Genomic DNA, 18,415 nt, shown 5'->3' with positions numbered 1-18,415 from the left:
AGGGAGGCTATTTGGGTGGAATTGAGAAGTGGGAAAGGTGTAGCAACTCTTATAGGGGTGTATTATAGACAGCCAAACGGGGAACGAGAATTGGAAGAGCAAATATGTAAGGAGATAGCAGATATTAGTAGTAAGCACAAGGTAGTGATTGTGGGAGATTTCAACTTTTCACATATAGACTGGGAAACACATTCTGTAAATGGGCTGGATGGGTTGGAGTTTGTAAAATGTGTGCAGGATAGTTTTTTGCAGCAATACATAGAGGTACCTACTAGAGGAGGGGCAGTGCTGGACCTCCTGTTAAGAAATGAGACGGGACAGGTGGCGGAGGTATGCGTTGGGGAGCACTTCGGGTCCAGTGATCACAATACCATTAGTTTCAATATAATTATGGAGAGGGTCAGAACTGGACCTGGTGTTGAGATTTTTGATTGGAGAAAGGCTAACTTTGATGCGATGCGAGATGATTTAAAAGGAGTGAACTGGGACATTTTGTTTTATGGGAAAGATGTAGAAGAGAAATGGAGGACATTTAAAGGGGACATTTTAAGAGTACCGAATCTTTATGTTCCTGTTCGGTTGAAAGGAAAAAGTAAAAATTGGAAAGAGCCCTGGTTTTCAAGGGAAATTGGACATCTTGTTCGGAAAAAGAGGGAGATCTACAATAATTATAGGCAGCATGAAGTAAATGAGGTGCTTGAGGAGTATAAGGAATGTAAAAAGAATCTTAAGAAATAAATTAGAAAAGCTAAAAGAAGATATGAGGTTGCTTTGGCAAGTAAGGTGAAAGTAAATCCAAAGGATAACGAGGGATAAAATTGGTCCATTGGAGAGACAGAGTGGACAGCTATCTGCAGAGCCAAAAGAGATGGGGGAGATATTGAACAATTTTTTTTCTTCGGTATTCACCAAGGAGAGGGATATTGAATTATGTGAGGTAAGGGAAACTAGTAGAGTAGCTATGGATACTATGAGGTTCAAAGTAAAAGAAGTACTGACACTTTTGAAAAATATAAAAGTGGATAAGTCTCCAGGTCCTGACAGGATATTCCCTAGGACATTGAGGGAAGTTAGTGTAGAAATAGCCAGGGCTATGACAGAAATATTTCAAATGTCATTAGAAACGGGAATAGTCCCCGAGGATTGGCGTACTGCGCATGTTGTTCCATTGTTTAAAAAGGGTTCTAAGAGTAAACCTAGCAATTATAGACCTATTAGTTTGACTTCAGTGGTGGGCAAATTAATGGAAAAGATACTTAGAGATAATATATATAAGCATCTAGATAAACAGGGTATGATTAGGAACAGTCAACATGGATTTGTGCCTGGAAGATCATGTTTGACTAATCTTCTTGAATTTTTTGAAGAGGTTACTAGGGAAATTGACGAGGGTAAAGCAGTGGATGTTGTCTATATGGACTTTAGTAAGGCCTTTGACAAGGTTCCTCATGGAAGGTTGGTTAAGAAGGTTCAACTGTTGGTTATAAATGCAGGAATAACAAGATGGATTCAACAGTGGCTGAATGGGAGAAGCCAGAGTGTAATGGTGGATGGCTGTTTATCGGCTTGGAGGCAGGTGACTAGTGGGGTGCCTCAGGGATCTGTGTTGGGTCCTTTGTTGTTTGTCATGTACATCAATGATCTGGATGAAGGTGTGGTAAATTGGATTAGTAAGTATGCAGATGATACCAAGATAGGGGGTATTGTGGATAATGAAGAGGATTTCCAAAGTCTACAGAGTGATTTAGGCCATTTGGAAAAATGGGCTGAAAGATGGCAGATGGAGTTTAATGCTGATAAATGTGAGGTGCTACACCTTGGCAGGACAAATCAAAATAGGACGTACATGGTAAATGGTAGGGAATTGAAGAATACAGTTGAACAGAGGGATCTGGGTATAACCGTGCATAGTTCCTTGAAGGTGGAATCTCATATAGATAGGGTGGTAAAGAAAGCTTTTGGTATGCTAGCCTTTATAAATCAGAGCATTGAGTATAGAAGCTGGGATGTAATGTTAAAATTGTACAAGGCATTGGTGAGACCAAATCTGGAGTATGGTGTACAATTTTGGTCGCCCAATTATAGGAAGGATGTCAACAAAATAGAGAGAGAGTACAGAGGAGATTTACTAGAATGTTGCCTGGGTTTCAACAACTAAGTTACAGAGATAGGTTGAATAAGTTAGGTCTTTATTCTCTGGAGCGCAGAAGGTTAAGGGGGGACCTGATAGAGGTCTTTAAAATGATGAGAGGGATAGACAGAGTTGATGTGGACAAGCTTTTCCCTTTGAGAATAGGGAAGATTCAAACAAGAGAACATGACTTCAGAATTAAGGGACAGAAGTTTAGGGGTAACATGAGGGGGAACTTCTTTACTCAGAGAGTGGTAGCGGTGTGGAATGAGCTTCCAGTGGAAGTGGTGGAGGCAAGTTCATTGGTATCATTTAAAAATAAATTGGATAGGCATATGGATGAGAAGGGAATGGAGGGTTATGGTATGAGTGCAGGCAGGTGGGACTAAGGGAAAAAAAAATTTGTTCGGCACGGACTTGTAGGGCCGAGATGGCCTGTTTCCGTGCTGTAATTGTTATATGGTGTTATATGGTTATATGGTGTCGAGGAAAGGCGGCTCAAGTTGTGTGGGACTGGCTCCCGGGAAGGATTACGGCACCTGTGTCCGATGAATATTTCCTGCTGAGCGGGGGTTTGCTCAACCACAAGTACTCCATACGTTTGAGCCCCCCTGACACCCGGTGGGGCGGGACAAGGACCGGCGGAGGGGTCCCGATCGACGGCAACCAAGTTCCAGACTCTCAGCAAGTCCCGGTAGAAGCCGGGCATCCTCAGCAGGACGGCAGGACGGCACGTCTGACGCCCACCATCGGGATCCGCGTATCTCTTTGATGGCAGCGGCCTCGTTGGAAAAGCTTTGCGCAAACAGTGCGGCTGGTAGCGCTTTGTTGAAGCTCCGTGCGAGGTCTGTGGTCAACAACTCTTTATTTAAAGCTTCACGTCAACAGTCTGCGGCCGGAAGCACTTTGTTGCTAAAAGGGGGAGGGACCTCACTCGGACTTGGGCTTGGCCCCTGGAAATCAATATTCACACCACTGGGCTGCGAGCTGCCCAAACAAATATGAGATGCTGTTCCTCCAATTTGCATTTAGCCTCACTCTGACAATGGAGGAGACCAAGGACAGAAAGGTCTGTGTAGGAATGGGAAGGGGAATTAACCGGGAGATCAGGTTGGTTCAAGCAGACTGAGCGAAGGTATTCAGCGAAATGATCGCCCGGTCTGCCAATGTTCTATCTACCTATGTATATTGAACAACGTAGATGAGGTTGGTGGATGTGCAAGTGGACCTCTGCCTCACCTGAAAGGACTGTCGGGGTCCCTGGACAGAGTTGAGGGAGGGAGGTATAGGGACAGCGAAGGGACAGGTTCTATCTATCTATGTATATTGAACAACGTAGATGAGGTTGGTGGATGTGCAAGTGGACCTCTGCCTCACCTGAAAGGACTGTCGGGGTCCCTGGACAGAGTTGAGGGAGGAGGTATAGGGACAGGGACAGGTGTTGTATCTTCTGCAGGGGAAGGTACCTGCGGAGGGGGTGGTTTGGGTGGGAAGGGATGAGTTAACCAGGGAGTTGCGGAGGGAACGGTCTCTACGGAAGGCGGGAAGGGGTGGTGATGGGAAGATGTGATGAGGTGGGAAAAATTGGGGAGGATTATGTGTTTGTATGTGGTGGTTGATGGGGTGAAAGGTAAGGACTAGGGGGACCCTGTCTCTATTGCGACTAGGGGGAGGGGGAGCAAGGGTGGAGCTGCGGGGTACCAAAGAGGCATGAGTGAGGGCCTCATCTATGATGGGAGAGGGGAACGCCCGTTCTATAAAGAATGAGGACATCTCGGATGTTCTGGTTTGGAACATCTCATCTTGGGGGCAGATGCGGCGTTGATGGAGGAATTGGGAATAGAGGATAGAGTCTTTCCAGGAAGCTGGGTGGGAAGAAGTGTAGTCTTGTGGGTTTGTAATAGATGTCAGTCAATCGTCTATTTCCTGTGATGGAGACGGTGAGATCAAGAAAGGGGAGGGAGGTGTCGGAGATGGCACAAGTAAATTTGAGTGCAGGATGGAGATTGGTGGGGAAGTTGGTGGCGAACATGAGGTGTACACGGGTGCAAGACAGGAATTATTTTTGTTCTCTCTCATGCCAATAATTCTGACTTGTAACTAAAGGGACGGGTGAACCTTTTTCTGTTCTGGTAACCAGCTTGCCCTCCACCTGGTGGACAATACCCTTTGGGTTCCCGCCGATCTTGTAGATGTAGAAGGACATCTCATCTCCCGAAATGATGCACCTGTACAGCCTCATGGTGGTGGCAAGTCACACACCTGGCGTCAGTCAGATCCTTCAACCTGTTCCCCGGCAACAGTATTGTTATGAGATGCTGTGAATTCTTCAAAACTAAATTCAACTTTTGTATATCGGTTTGCACATCGGTATAAGATGAAGGGGAAAAGATTTAATATGAATCTGAGGAGTACCTTGTTCACACAATGGTGGGTGTATGGAGGAGGCAGTTGAGGCAGGGATTAGCGCAACATTCAAGAAACAGACAGGTACATGGATAGGACATGTTTGGAGGGGTATGAGCCAAATGCTAGCAGGTGGGATTAGTATAGCTGGGACATGTTGGCCTGTGTGGGCAGGTTGGGCCGAAGGGCCTGTTTTCATGCTGTATCACTCTAGGTGACTATATAGCTATCAATCCAATTTAGCAGAGGTGTAGAAGGTTTTCATTGCACAAATTTCTTCAGGATAGCGTCTACAATTTATCACAGAAAAACTCTTTCAGGTTTGCTCTACTCACCAAGTGAACGTATGGCACAAAGTAGCCGAGAACAGCAGTGGCAATTCCAAAGGCCCAAACTCTGTACGTGACTTTCCTGAAGACTCTCAAATTAAGATACCTCCTGTACTGATGCAAGCACGTCAAGCAATTTGTTGAGTTAGTCTTCAAAGGGATCACGGGTATATAGGTGAAGGTGAGGAATATCTGAATGAAGAAGAACACACTGAGGATCTGCAGGGTGTGAGCCAGACCCAAGGCATCACCAATCTTCTTCAAAAGGAGAGGCATGGTAATGGAGAACACGCTGCTCCCTGCCGTCATCACTCCATTGGCCAGGCCCAAATGGCGTCGGAAGTAATGGCCGAGGATGACTAACGATGGCTGGAAAGCAAAAGATGATCCACATCCAAAGAGAACTCCATAGGTGAAACACCTCATCTCCAACGACCTGGCAAACAAAATGGAGAGGTGCGTTAGATCAGGTGGCTGCTCCCCTCAAAGAATAAGACTTGCCCTTATTCGGGTCAACACTTCCCTCAAAAACCATCCCACAGGTGTGAAGGATTTCATTTTATAAAGTCATACAATGCAGGCCAGTCCAGTCCCCAGGGAAAGCAACACAAGCTGAATGTTCATTTCCATTTACACTCAGCAGATAATGAACCCATCCATGCATGTGGCAGGGTGTTATTGATATTAGAGCACATCTTGCCCACGCTGCTGCAATGGCCGTCTCCAACAGCGGCCCAGTCTAATCATCTGCCACCTGACATTTATTGGCATCACCTTTGTGGAATCCAGCCCCAACATCCCGAGGGTCCTCAAACTAAAAGCTACTGAAGCACCCACCAGAATTCTGTGGCTGCAACAGAAGCTGAGAGGTTAGGTATGTTGGCAGAGTGACCTCCACCCCAATACTATGATACCTTCCCACATGTACAAGGAGTAATAGAAAAGCCTTTACTTGCCTCTCATTCTAACACACAAGAAACCTGGCATCATCCAGGTCGGAGCAGCCAGCTAGAATTGACAGCCATTTGCTACCCTAAACCATAATTCCCTCCATCTCTAGAGGAACGATGACGGCTCCTTGTACTGTCAACAAGATCCACAGCATCAACGTACTACATGTCACAGTTCATCCCACTGAATTGGTATCTACAACACACTTCAAATTTTAAATTTCACCTGGTGTGCAGTTTACATTGAAGAAGACACAAAATGCTGGAGTAACTCAGCGAGACAGGCAGCATCTCTGGAGAATGGGTAACGTTTCGGGTCGAGACCCCTCTACTTAGCAAATTAGACTAGTTTTAAACCCTGCTTTTCCTTTGCAATTTGAATAGCAAAAAGAATGGTACATCTATCTATCTATCTATCTATCTATCTATCTATCTATCTATCTATCTATCTATCTATCTATCTATCTATCTATCTATCTATCTATCTATCTATCTTATATTAAAACTCTGTGTGTGTGTGTGTGCGCGCGTGTGTGTGTGTGTGTGTGTGTGTGTGTGTGTGTGTGTGTGTGTGTGTGTGTGTGTGTGTGTGTGTGTGTGTGTGTGTGTGTGTGTGTGTGTGACTGAGCCATTTTTCCTAGAAAACCAAGCGCCGAAAAGTGGACATTTTAACATATTTAATTAGAGATTTTCCCTGTGATTTTAGAAATTCACTCCTCTGTACATTTGGTACATTATTTTCCCGACTTTTTATTATAATTGTTAACCAATCTGACCTTTTTTTTAAAATCTGACCGCTGCCCAGCTGCTGACGTTACAATAACAGTTAAATTTTTACATCTTCTGGTAGAAATTTACCTTATCATTTCAAAAATCCAATCCTCTATAAATTTGGTCAATTATTTCCTGAGATATTTACTAAAATTTATAACCAAACTGACATTTAAAAAAAATATTAAGGGTGCCCAGCTACTGACCTCACAATGCCTTTCCTAATTACAGCAAGTGTAGCAACTATTCGACTGCCAGCATGAGCTGAGTCCTGATAATATAGACCTCACCCACTCCCTTCTCACGGCCTATCATCTGGACTGGAGCGGCGTTTCCTGTCGGAGACCGGCCAGAGCTTCGGCGGCGGCGCAGCGATGAAGCACCATCACGGAGCGGGCGATGCCATACCGAGGATCGCTGTGTGGTAAGCTCCGGAGTGCTGAGACCGCCGACTCCAAATTCGCGGAGCTGTAGTTGCGGAACGTCCAGCTGCGGGCGGCGCTGACTTCAACATCGCGGAGGTCTGGATCTTTCGCCGAGATCGCCAGTGTTGGACCTCCGACCAGCGCGGCCTGTGGACTTCGGGAGCCATGGTCTCAGGGGAGGAAGCGGCCGTTCCAGACACTCCAAGCCGCTGAAAATGTTCTCTCTGAAGCCGGAGCTCCATCATCTGGCGAGAAAGCCTGAAACATCGGACCGCTGTCGCGGAGACTGCAGAGGCCTCAATAGGCCCGACCGTGGGTGAATAAGAGGAAGAGGACTGGACTTTGTTGCCTTCCCTCACAGTGGGAACCATTGTGCGGGATGTTTTTATGTTTAATGTTAAATACTTTAATGCTGTGTTTTATTTCTATTTGTGTGCTGCAAATGGCAACTCAAATTTCACTGCCCCAATTGGTGTATGTGACAATAAATGTCCTTTGACCTTTTGCATGGTAGGCAGAGCTTCTACTAATAAAGCACTACAATTGGTTAGTGTGGTGTAACCAATCTCCATCTATCCTTGTAGAAATGAAATGAAGCACAACTAAATGCAAGCCAATGAGCAGAAACACATTAATACGTGATGGCGAAATAATACGGTACCCGAAACGCTAATAACGCATACAGGGATGTATAGATGGTTTCACAAAATCTCCATATCTAAGTGGTGGCCTACCGACCTGCCCGCATGCGGCGCTATAGATCCACGTCTCCTTTCACCATGGAAGTGACCGGGGACGGTGCCGGAGACCGGCAGAGTGGAGGCGGCGAAGCTGGTGAGTGGGGCGCGAACATTGTGGTGAGGCCGCAGGGGACACGGTCAGCAGTTGCTCTGCAGCAACTGGGCACGAGGGAGGAATCATCCCGACAGTGGGAGGGTACATCAGACGTGTGGATACGGAAATGCAGGACATGGTTCCTTCACAGGAAGGAGATGTTGACGGTTGCATCTGTAAAGGTCTCCGTCGGCGCTTACCAGGTAAGAGCGTGGTTCTTTGGCAGGGCTGTGAATGTGACCCAAATGGTCATAGCCCTTGTCGGTCTGAAGGCAAACAACTTGACCGCTAGAGAGAGGTTTAAGTGGTTTGCTGGACTTGTCGAAAGATCGTTTCTGTGCATCACATTTGAGCTGGAGTTGTTTCTGGACAACGGGAGGTGAATGGACCTGTGGCTGCAACAGCTGCTGGGGCTTGGGCACGACATCAGGCGTTGGGCTGGCGACCCCAGTATCGGGTCATGGGCGATGTTCCTTAAGTTGCGCAGATCCAAGTAAATGTCAGATTTAGCAAGGCTCCATTAATTGTTTGTCAGCCCGTTCCGCGAGTCCATTAGACTGAAGAAATTCAGGGCTGCTGGTGACATGGTGAACTGACTACCGTTATCAGACAGGAGGGGTGCAGGGGCGCCGTGCACGGAGAAGTGGCGTGACAGCTTTTGGATGACTGTGTTGAATGTGATGGTTTGGAGTAGGTCAATTTCGAACCAGCCCGAATACGAGTCAACGAGAACCAGATAGCGTTTTAAAAAGGAACTGCAGATGCTGGAAAATCCAGATAGTGTTTTCTACGCCATTCGAATATGTCGTTAGCAGATTGCGCAGTCTTTGAGTTTTTCTCGTATATACTTGGTCATGCCAGGCCAGTAAAACATGCTCTGCGCTTGATGTAGGGTTGCTTCCACAACGGGGTGGCCCCAGTGGACGGCATCAAAGTATTTGTCCCGAAGAACAGCTGGGATGACTGCTTTGTGACCCTTGATTATAACCCCATCCTGTAATACCAGTTCGCCACGAACTAGATAGTATGGGCGAATCGCAAGTGGGCCACTGTGTTGTTTATCCGGCCAGCCACCCTGGATGACTGAGGACAGTAATTGTAGAGTTTCATCGGCAGCCGTGTGCTCTGCCAGGCTGCTTAGACATTCAATAGGTACGTACAACACCATCATTACCGTGAACTGGTCCTGTTCTGAGGGCTGTTGTACATAGGTTTTGCGCAGGGCTCTTGATAGAGTGTCAGCTATGTGCATGTCCTTGCCCTTTTTTGTAGTCTATAGTAAAGTCAAAATGCTGTAGCTCTGCATCATCATCGGTTGCAGGCGAGCCGGAGCGGCGTGAATGGATTTGTTCAGAGTGGTAACCAACCATGGTCTGTTTCCACAATCGCAGATTTGCCAAAAAAAGTCTTTGAATTTTGTGCAGGCAAAAACCACGGCAAGCAATTCCTTTTCGATCTGGGCAGAACGTTGTTTAGTTTCAGTCAGAGAGCAACAGGCCTGCGGTTGGCATCCGTGGAGGTCTGTAGGCAAGTAGTGGCAAGTCCATATTGGGATGCGTCACATGTGAGTATCACTGGCAACTCTAAAGCAAAGTAGGCGAGGGTGGGGGTGCTGGCCGGCTGCAACTTAATGATTTTGAAAGCTCTTTGGTGCTGTGGGTACCAGGACCAGGCAGTGTCCTTGTGAGTCAGTTCCCGCAGGGGGGCAGATATATCGCTGAGGTTGGGAATGAATTTCCCCAGTAGTTGACCATTCACAGGAATCTCTGTAAACTCGTAACGTCAGTGGGGACTGGCATCTCGTTGATGGCAGTGATCTTGGATGATGTTGGATTGGCATAACTCACACACAGTGATTAGGATCCAAAGATTTTTATTAGCAATTCAGCATCGGTAACTTCATCTTAACACACAGCTCCAGACTGAGAGCGAAATGGAAAAAAGCTTTCAATTAAATGGGCAGAACTGCAGTATGACTCATAGCATGAGTAACACTGATCTACATCCTCCCTCTTAAAGAATTAAATGTCAGTACAAAACCATTGACTAAATAAGGCATGCATAGTAAATGATAATAGGCTGGAGGCAAGTCAAACGTAGCCCGGGTACTTCACGGTGTGTTTGCAAACACGACCAGTATGTGTGCGATATAAACCATCTCCGTTTTTCGCCACCGGGAACAGAGTCGGTGGTATAACTGGTGGCGGAGATTGAAACAGCATTCCCGGTGATGAAACAGGGGACTTTGGTACAGGTGGAGGAGGCGTCGCCATTGGCAGAGCAGCCGTTTCAGAAGTCGTTGTTGTGCTGGTACAGGCGGGCCGATGCCGCTGGATGTGGATGGAAGCACACTTGTACGGTCAGGGTAATACAGAGGTGGAGCCGGCTCATTCACAGGCAGGATATGTTGCCTATTACATCTGTAGGTGCCGCCATCAGCACTGACCAAATATGAGCGTGGCTCAGAGGGAGTTCCAGAAATTACACCGAAATGGTCATGACATTTGTCGGTTTGCAAAGGAACCACCTGCCCCTCGGTTAATGGCGGCAGCGGTCTGCTTGTTATGTCACATCACTGTTTTTGAATGTCACGCATTTGTTGCAGCCTGGACTGGACTTCCAATGGTGGGACCACCTGCGGGATCAATGCCTGATCTGCTACAGGCACCGTGGCTCAGGTCTGCCTTGACAATAAATGTTGAACGGGCGAACCCAAAATGGGGTCGCGGGAGATGTTGCGCAGGTTGAGCAGGTCCAGGTACATGTCGGAATTGGCTCTGCGGGATCGTTCCATTAATTGTTTTACACTCCTGACAGCCTGTGCAGACAGTCCATTCGACTGAGGATATCCAGGCTGTTGGTGATGTGGCGAAAACCCCAGCGTGCAGTAAACTCTCTGAAGTGATGGCCGGTAAATTGACTGCCGTTATCAGATAGTAGTTGACAAGGAGCTCCGTGGTCTGCAAAATGGCGAGCGAGTTTTAGAACTACCCTGTGAGAAGTGGGGATATTAAGAAGATCGATGTCAAACCTGCCGGAATACGAGTCGACAAGAACCAGGTACTGCTTGTCATGCCACTCAAATATGTCAGTTGTCAGGGGAGGGCAGGAGCCGGGTGTGAGAGAAGTGGTAGCTTTTGTTGATGAGGTGCCAAAGTGTTACACACTGCACAGGATGCCACATTCTCGAGAATGTATTCAGCCAAACCAAACCAGTAAAACATGTATTTTGCACATAGGACAGTTGCTTCAGTGCCTGGGTGCCCTGCATGGACAGCGTTCAAATACTTGCTTTGTAGCAAAGCAGGGGCAACAGCCTTGTGGCCTTTTGCAATAATGCCATCTTGTAGTACTAGTTCATCACGGACGACAAAGAAGGGCCGAACTGGAAGCGGTAGATTGTAAGCGGACAGGCGCGCTTAATGACGGAGGCGAGCGACCGTAAGGTATTCTCAGCAGCAATATGGGCAACCAGGGCCCCCACACAGGACGAGGGAATAAAATACACAGTCACTGTTACAAAGTGGTCATCCAGTGAGGGCGGACCCTTGCAGGTCTTTTGGGGGGCTAGCGAGAGGGTGTCCGCCAGGTGCGTATCCTTACCACGTTTGTAGGTCAGAGCAATGTCATACCTTTGATGTTGAAGCAACATCGTTGAAGGCGTCCTGGAGAAGCATGAATCGGTTTGTTAAAGATGCTGATCAGGGGTTGGTGGTCAGTTTCAATCGTGACCGTATGTCCGAAGATGAAGTCATTAAACTTGCAGGCGAAAACGACTGCTAGCAGCTCCTTTTCCATTTGGGCGTAGCGTCGTTCTGTGTCAGTCATGGTGCGCGAGGCATACGAGACAGGCTTGCTGCCGCTATTGTCATCTTCGCCCAGTCCGTGTTGTGAAGCATCACAAGTCAGTGTGACCGGTCGTTTAGGATCAAAATAAGCGAGAGAAGGGGCACAAGACATTTGCTGCTTAAGAGTGTCAAACACCCTCTGCTGTTGCTCGTGCCAGACCCAAGCAGTGTCTTTGTGGGTAAGCTGGCGCAGCGGGGCTGAAATGTCACTGAAATTAGGAATAAATTCACTCAGGTAGTTTACCATGCCAAGGAATCGCTGCATACTAAGCATGTCTGTGGGTGCTGGTAACTCGTTGATAGCAATGGTTTTTGCTGGATCAGTATTTAGGCCGTCTTTAGTTCCACTTCTGACCCCTTGGATTGGGTCTCCCCCAAGGTCGTGGCAAACAGAGAAGAACAAGGATGAAATACGGATTTGCATCAATCCCAAGGACTTCAACACAGCCATTAAGCGGCCACATTATCCCACTTCTGACACCATGTTGGATTGGCATAACTCACACACAGTGATTAGGATCCAAAAACTTTTATTAGCAATTCAGCATAGGTAACTTCAACTTAACACACAGCTCAAGACTGAGAGAGAAAGGGAAAAGGGTCTTGTATCAAACTTGTGAGCGGAGCCACAGTATGACTCATAGCATGAGTGACACTGATCTACAGATGTGTCCGGTCTGAGATCATTACTGGTGAAAATGTGGCCGACATAGTTGACTTCTGTGACGTGAAATCTGCATATTAGAGGGTTAAACTTGAGGTGAATGTCTTTGGCACGGTCTAGTACTTTTTTTAGATTGCCATCATGTTCAGCCACGTCGGGACCGGCAATGAGAACCTCATAGTCAATGATGGCGCACGGATACCCCGCAAACAATTGTTCCATTGTGCACTGGAAAACCTCGCTAACAGAGTTGATGCCGAAGGGCATTCTCAGCAATTTGTAGCAGTCAAAGGGGGTGCCAAACGTGGTGAGAATGGATGAGTCAGGATCCAGCGAGATCTGCCAGAACAAACTTTTGGCATCCAGAACAGAGAACATAGATGCACTACCTATCTGAGCAGCAACTTTGTCTACCGTTCGCATCGGGTGGTGTGGGCGTTTGATCGATGTGTTTAGGTCTCTGGGGTTGATGCAGATTTGGATTTCTTCCTTGTTTTTCTTTGTTGCAACCACCATGGTGGAAACCCAGTCGGACGGGTCAGTAACCGTAGCAATGACACCCAGGGACACCATCTGCTGGAGCTCATTTTATACTCTGTCCCACATAGCATGCGGAATGCAGTGTGGTGCTCGGACCACAGGTGTAACATTTGGATCAGTGGCGATATTGTACTTGATGGGCAGCTTTCCAAGTTTGTTGTCAAATAGTTCTTTGTACTGTGAGATTATCTGCTCAGTGGAGCCCTCAGTGGGAGAGATTTGATGGACAGCAGGCCAAAGGTGACCAGGCCTAGATCCTGGCATGCGTTGATGCCAAGCAGAGTTGCAGGATCCCCCCGAACAATGAAAGACTTCAGTTTGTGAGGTGTGACTCCACGTTGCAATTCAGTTCAGTTTCTCCAAGTGGGATCAGTACCACTCCCCCATAGGCTCGTAACGTAGCCGTAGTGTTTTCAATATGTTCAGTATTACGAATTTGTTTAAATTCATATAAAGACATGACATTACATTTCGCACCAGCGTCAATCTTTGCAAGCACAATGTTGTTGTTAACGAGGAGAGAGACTTCAGGGTCAAGTTGCTTGTTAATGGAAGCAAACAGGGAGTGAATGTCTGACAATAGACAATAGACAATAGACAATAGACAATAGGTGCAGGAGTAGGCCATTTGGCCCTTCGAGCCAGCACCGCCATTCAATGTGATCAAGGCTGATCATCCTTAATCAGTACCCCGTTCTTGCCTTCGCCCCATATCCCCTGACTCAGCTATCTTTAAGAGCCCTATCTAGCTCTCTCTTGAAAGTATCCAGAAAACCGGCCTCCACCGCCCTCTGAGGCAGAGAATTCCACAGACTCACAACTCTCAGTGAGAAAAAGTGTTTCCTCAACTCCGTTCTAAATGGCTTACTCCTTATTCTAAACTGTGGCCCCTGGTTCTGGACTCCCCTAACGTCGGGAACAAGTTTCCTGTCTCTAGCATGTCCAAACCCTTAACAATCTTATATGTTTCAATAAGATTGCCTCTCATCCTTCTAAACTCTGGAATGTACAAGCCTAGCCGCTCCATTCTCTCACCATATGACAGTCCCGCTATCCCGGGAATTAACCTCGTGAACCTATGCTGCACTCCCTCAATAGCAATATTGTCCTTCCTCAAATTAGGGGACCAAAACTGCACACAATACTGCAGGTGTGGTCTCACTAGGGCTCTGTACAACTGCAGAAGGACCTCTTTGCTCCTATACTCAACTCCTCTTGTTATAAAGGCCAACATGCCATTCGCTTTCTTCACTGCCTGCTGTACCTGCATGCTTACTTTCATAGACTGATGAACAAGGACCCCCAGATCCCGTTGTACTTCCCCTTTTCCCAACTTGACGCCATTTAGATAGTAATCTGCCTTCCTGGTTTTGATACCAAAGTAGATAACCTCACATTTATCCACATTAAACTTCATCTGCCATGCATCTGCCCACTCCCCCAACCTGTCCAAGTCACCCTGCATTCTCATAGCACTGAACTGTTATCTTGGCTCGCAGGGAGAGCAGGGGATGGAGCTTCCAGCTCTTGGAATTCGTTATCAGTAGATTCATGTTTTGTTCGGAACCTTTTCATATCTCTAGTTTCCCTCCCACCTGACTCTTTAAAGGTTTCACCTGAAACATTGTCTATTGCTTTTCTCCAAAGAAGCTGCTTGTCCCACTGAGTTACTCCAGCATATTGTGTCTACCTGCATAGACTTTGACTCTATTACGGCACGCAGGGAAATACCAGCAAAGCCCAGCATGCAGGTTTGGAGCTCATGCGTTCACACAGACATCCCACCAGTGCTCAGAGAAGCTGCCTAATTCAGGACAGAATTCTGGGCGCGATGTTGGGCGCTAGGGGCGCTGCACTGGCAGCAGCCTCTACGTACAGCCTGTATGTCATTTCTATCTTTTTTTTATTTTTAGTTAGTCCAAAGTCTGTTTTAGGGGGAAACTTTTACTTTTCTATGTGGGGGAGGGGGGCAGGGTAAGGGGGAAAACCGTCTCCAAGTCTCTTCCTGGCGGGGAAGCGACTATTTCTCCAAGCCGCGTCCTCGCCCCCCCACCTCACGGCCTACCAGCTGGATTGGAGCGGCCTTTCCTGCCGGGGACCGGGAACCGGACCAGGGCTGCTACAGCGGCGGCGCAGCGCTGGAGTCACCACGGAGCGGGCGATGCCTACCTGGGTCGCCGTTTGGAGCTCCGGAGCGTTGGGCCGCTGCTCCAACATCGTGGAGATCTGGTGCGGAGAGCTTCCAATGCGGGCGGTGCTGACCGCCATCGTGGAGTCCTGGGGCGCCTTGCAGAGGGTCTACAGCAGCAGTCTCCACCTGGCGCGGCCTGCGGACATTGGAAGCCGCCGACTCCGATAGGAGGGGGCCGACTCTGGTGTCCACGCCGCTGAGGACATCCCGCAGCCCCGACGTCGGACTTGTATCACCCCGGCGAGCGGTCCTGGACATCGGGCTGCCCGTAGCTGCAACTGTGGAGGACACGGGGAGGCCCTGACCACGGGGAACAGTGGAGGAAGAGACTGACTGTGGTGCCTTCCCACACAGTGGGGAACTTTGATTCTGCTGTGTGGGGATGTTTTGTGTTAAATTCTATAGTGTGTTTATTTTTATAGTATGGCTGTATGGGAATTCATTTCACTGTGCCATCTGGCACATGTGACAATTAAATCTATCTTGAATCTTGAATCTTGAATCATTATTTGCTTGATCACTCTGGTTAACAATTGTTAACCCAAAATAAACAAACCCATTTCTAACTGACTCTCCTTGTGTACGACCACTAAAATAAACCATCCTTCACGCCTTTTAAAACTCACTGCCTTCTCTGGATCAATTTCAAACGTTTTCTGTCCTTAATCTAAAGTACAATGTAGATTCCAATCAATGCTCAATGGCATGGTTTAAATGATGTTGTTTGAATAGGGTGGTGAGGGGTTGCATGTCTGAAGATCAAATAGGGAGCCAAAATAAGGAAGTATTATTTATTAATTGTAGGTGTGACTGCACCATGATCTCTCTTCAGCAATGATACTACTTTGAAAGCAATGCCAGTTCATTTGAGTTAACACTGGAGGCGTGTCCTTACTAACTGCCACACATTAACTTTTCCAGAAGTCATTTGAGGACATGTCCTGTAATTGCATGACTCAATTACAATGCAAAGACTCCTGCATGATTAAACAGTGCCCAGTTATCGTGCAGGGGCAACTAATGAAGGGCTAATTGGGGGAAGATGAGCTGGACAGTAGCCCCCAATGAATCCAGGTCCTGGTAAGAGGGAGCAGCATCGGGAAGTCTCACCGCCACGTGACAGCCTCCCTCCAGCTCTGCGCATTTATTAAAGAATACTCTTGGCTAAAATGTGCCAACTTCAAATGTTTTTATTCATGAACGCATCCTGATCACATGACCCAGCTGCACTGTGAAATGGAAGGAAACATGCAGTTTCCTACCACTTCAAGCAGGGTGCAAGGCCACTAAATTCAAGTGCAGTATCATACCACTTCAAGCAGGGTGCAAGGCCACCAAAGTCAAGTGCAGTTTCATACCACTTCAAGCAGGGTGCAAGGCCACTAAATTCAAGTGCAGTTTCATACCACTTCAAGCAGGGTGCTAGGCCACCAAATTCAAATGGCGTTTCATACCATTTCAAGCAGGGTGCAAGGCCACCAAAGACAGAGAGTCATGACCTTTCCCTTCCCCATCTTGCAGAGACTGAGCCACGCCCACACTTCCGGGTTGTATAGTCCCTCCACCCTCCCACCGGAAGGGGCGTGGCCTTCATGGCGTGATTGACAGGAGAGAGAATCTCAACATTTTTAAACACTAAAACTCTTTTATTTTTCATCGATGGGAAAAATCCTCGGCACCTGATGGGCGGAGGGGGACTCTGAGTAAGATGGCCTAAAATCACAGCCCTCCGTGGTAGTGTTTTTTTCTAAAATCAACATACAGTGCAAACATGAAGTGGTCAAGTTTAGACTTTTAATAACATAGATAGCATTGATCGGTGAGGCAGTGGCCTGGGTTGCTACAACTACTGTGAGTGTGGCGGTGTGAGTCTGCATTGTAACTATTAGTAAATGGGACACTAGGGGGCTCACTATTGGATATCATGAAATGCCCCAGAACTATTTTATTCTGAGTAACAAAGTGCAGTTTCTTAACAGGCTACTGATCACTCTTTAGCGACAGAAAGGTTCAAGTGAGTTGAGATGAGAAATAACTCTATGATAACCAGCTGCGAACATTGACTCTATTGTGGTCTGTTTCTCAGGCATTTAGAGATCAAATTTTGCTGGGCAAAGTCTTGCACTCTAAAGCATTTGGAACACGCCTGCCCTCCGATGAACCTTGAGCAATATCCCAATGTGTGTGTGGTTGCCTTGAGCAAATTTTTGGCCCTTTGTTTAAGGTATGCGGGCCTTCAACAAAACAGATCTGTCAGGATGCAGGGTGTCCAAAGACTCCTATGCCATGTTCATAAAGAGTAAGCCTTTATATTGAAGATCCGATTCAGATTCAGATTCAGATTCAATTTTAATTGTCATTGTCAGTGTACAGTACAGAGACAACGAAATGCATTGGAGTAATATGCTGTAGTAACTCAGCGGGACAGGCAGCATCTCGGGAGAGAAGGAATGGGTGACGTTTTAGGTCAAGACCCTTCTTCAGAGGTGCTGCCTGTCCCGCTGAGTTACTCCAACTTTTTGTATCTATCTTTGGTTTAAGTCTTTATATTGTCCATTGCACACACTTGTGTGGAGACAGGCTGTGTAGGAGTTATTGTCGCTCCCCCCCCCCCCCCCACCACTTAGCAATCCTACCAGCCTTCTCAACCGCACCGTCCACTATTGGTGCGTTGACAGCCTGAATTACACCTATTCACTCCCATCTGTGAGCTCCTCCATTACTATCCACCATTTGCTGATGAAACCCAAGCCCCTGTTTCAAGTGAGCCACAAGTTTCTAGTGTAGATTTGCTGTAATGCTGTACCTAACTACAAATCTTTAGCCCTTTGGTTTGACACTTCACTGCTTTCACAAGTTCACACATCCACTAATGCATCTGCTGGCCACTCTGAGAAGGCCACGCAAAAAAAACACACACGCTCTCGTTGATTCTTCTGCTTCATCTATTCTTATAAAAATATTGTTCCAAGTTCCATTGCCAACTCTCCAGGATTGTCATGGAGACCACAGAAAACAGTGAGTAGTCCCTGTTATGAGCAGCAGCCAAAGAACAAAAATCATAGAGGCATTAAACAAAAATCTACTGAGTGTGTTGGACGTGCATTTAGAAGGTGTTTGGCATCTACATGGAAATTTACGACCCCATTCATTATTCAGTTTGGGTGGGGAAGCCACAAGCCGTGATAGTGGACAGGTTGAGTGACCAGTAATGGGCTTGCTGCAGCTAGAGGCTGAAATCAGATGTTGACATGAAGAAAGACTGGATAGACTTGGTTTATACTCTCTAGAAATTAGGAGATTGAGAGGGGATATTATAGAAACTT

At 47.0% G+C, this 18,415-nt stretch overlaps 1 protein-coding gene across 1 annotated transcript in view; it reads right to left on the bottom strand.

The window, feature by feature from the left end:
- LOC129702362 (monocarboxylate transporter 8-like) overlaps positions 1–18,415 on the bottom strand; it is a 94,512-nt gene that overhangs the window by 29,993 nt on the left and 46,104 nt on the right. The window contains exon 3 of the mRNA XM_055644130.1: positions 4,873–5,302. Coding sequence (XP_055500105.1) covers positions 4,873–5,302 — 430 coding nt within the window. The remainder of the gene's footprint in view (positions 1–4,872; positions 5,303–18,415) is intronic.

Source organism: Leucoraja erinacea, chromosome 12 (genome assembly GCF_028641065.1).
Source record: "Leucoraja erinacea ecotype New England chromosome 12, Leri_hhj_1, whole genome shotgun sequence".
NCBI classification, from domain to species: domain Eukaryota; kingdom Metazoa; phylum Chordata; class Chondrichthyes; order Rajiformes; family Rajidae; genus Leucoraja; species Leucoraja erinaceus.
Note: the sequence above shows the minus strand (reverse complement) of the source record. Positions and strands in the feature narration are given on the sequence as shown.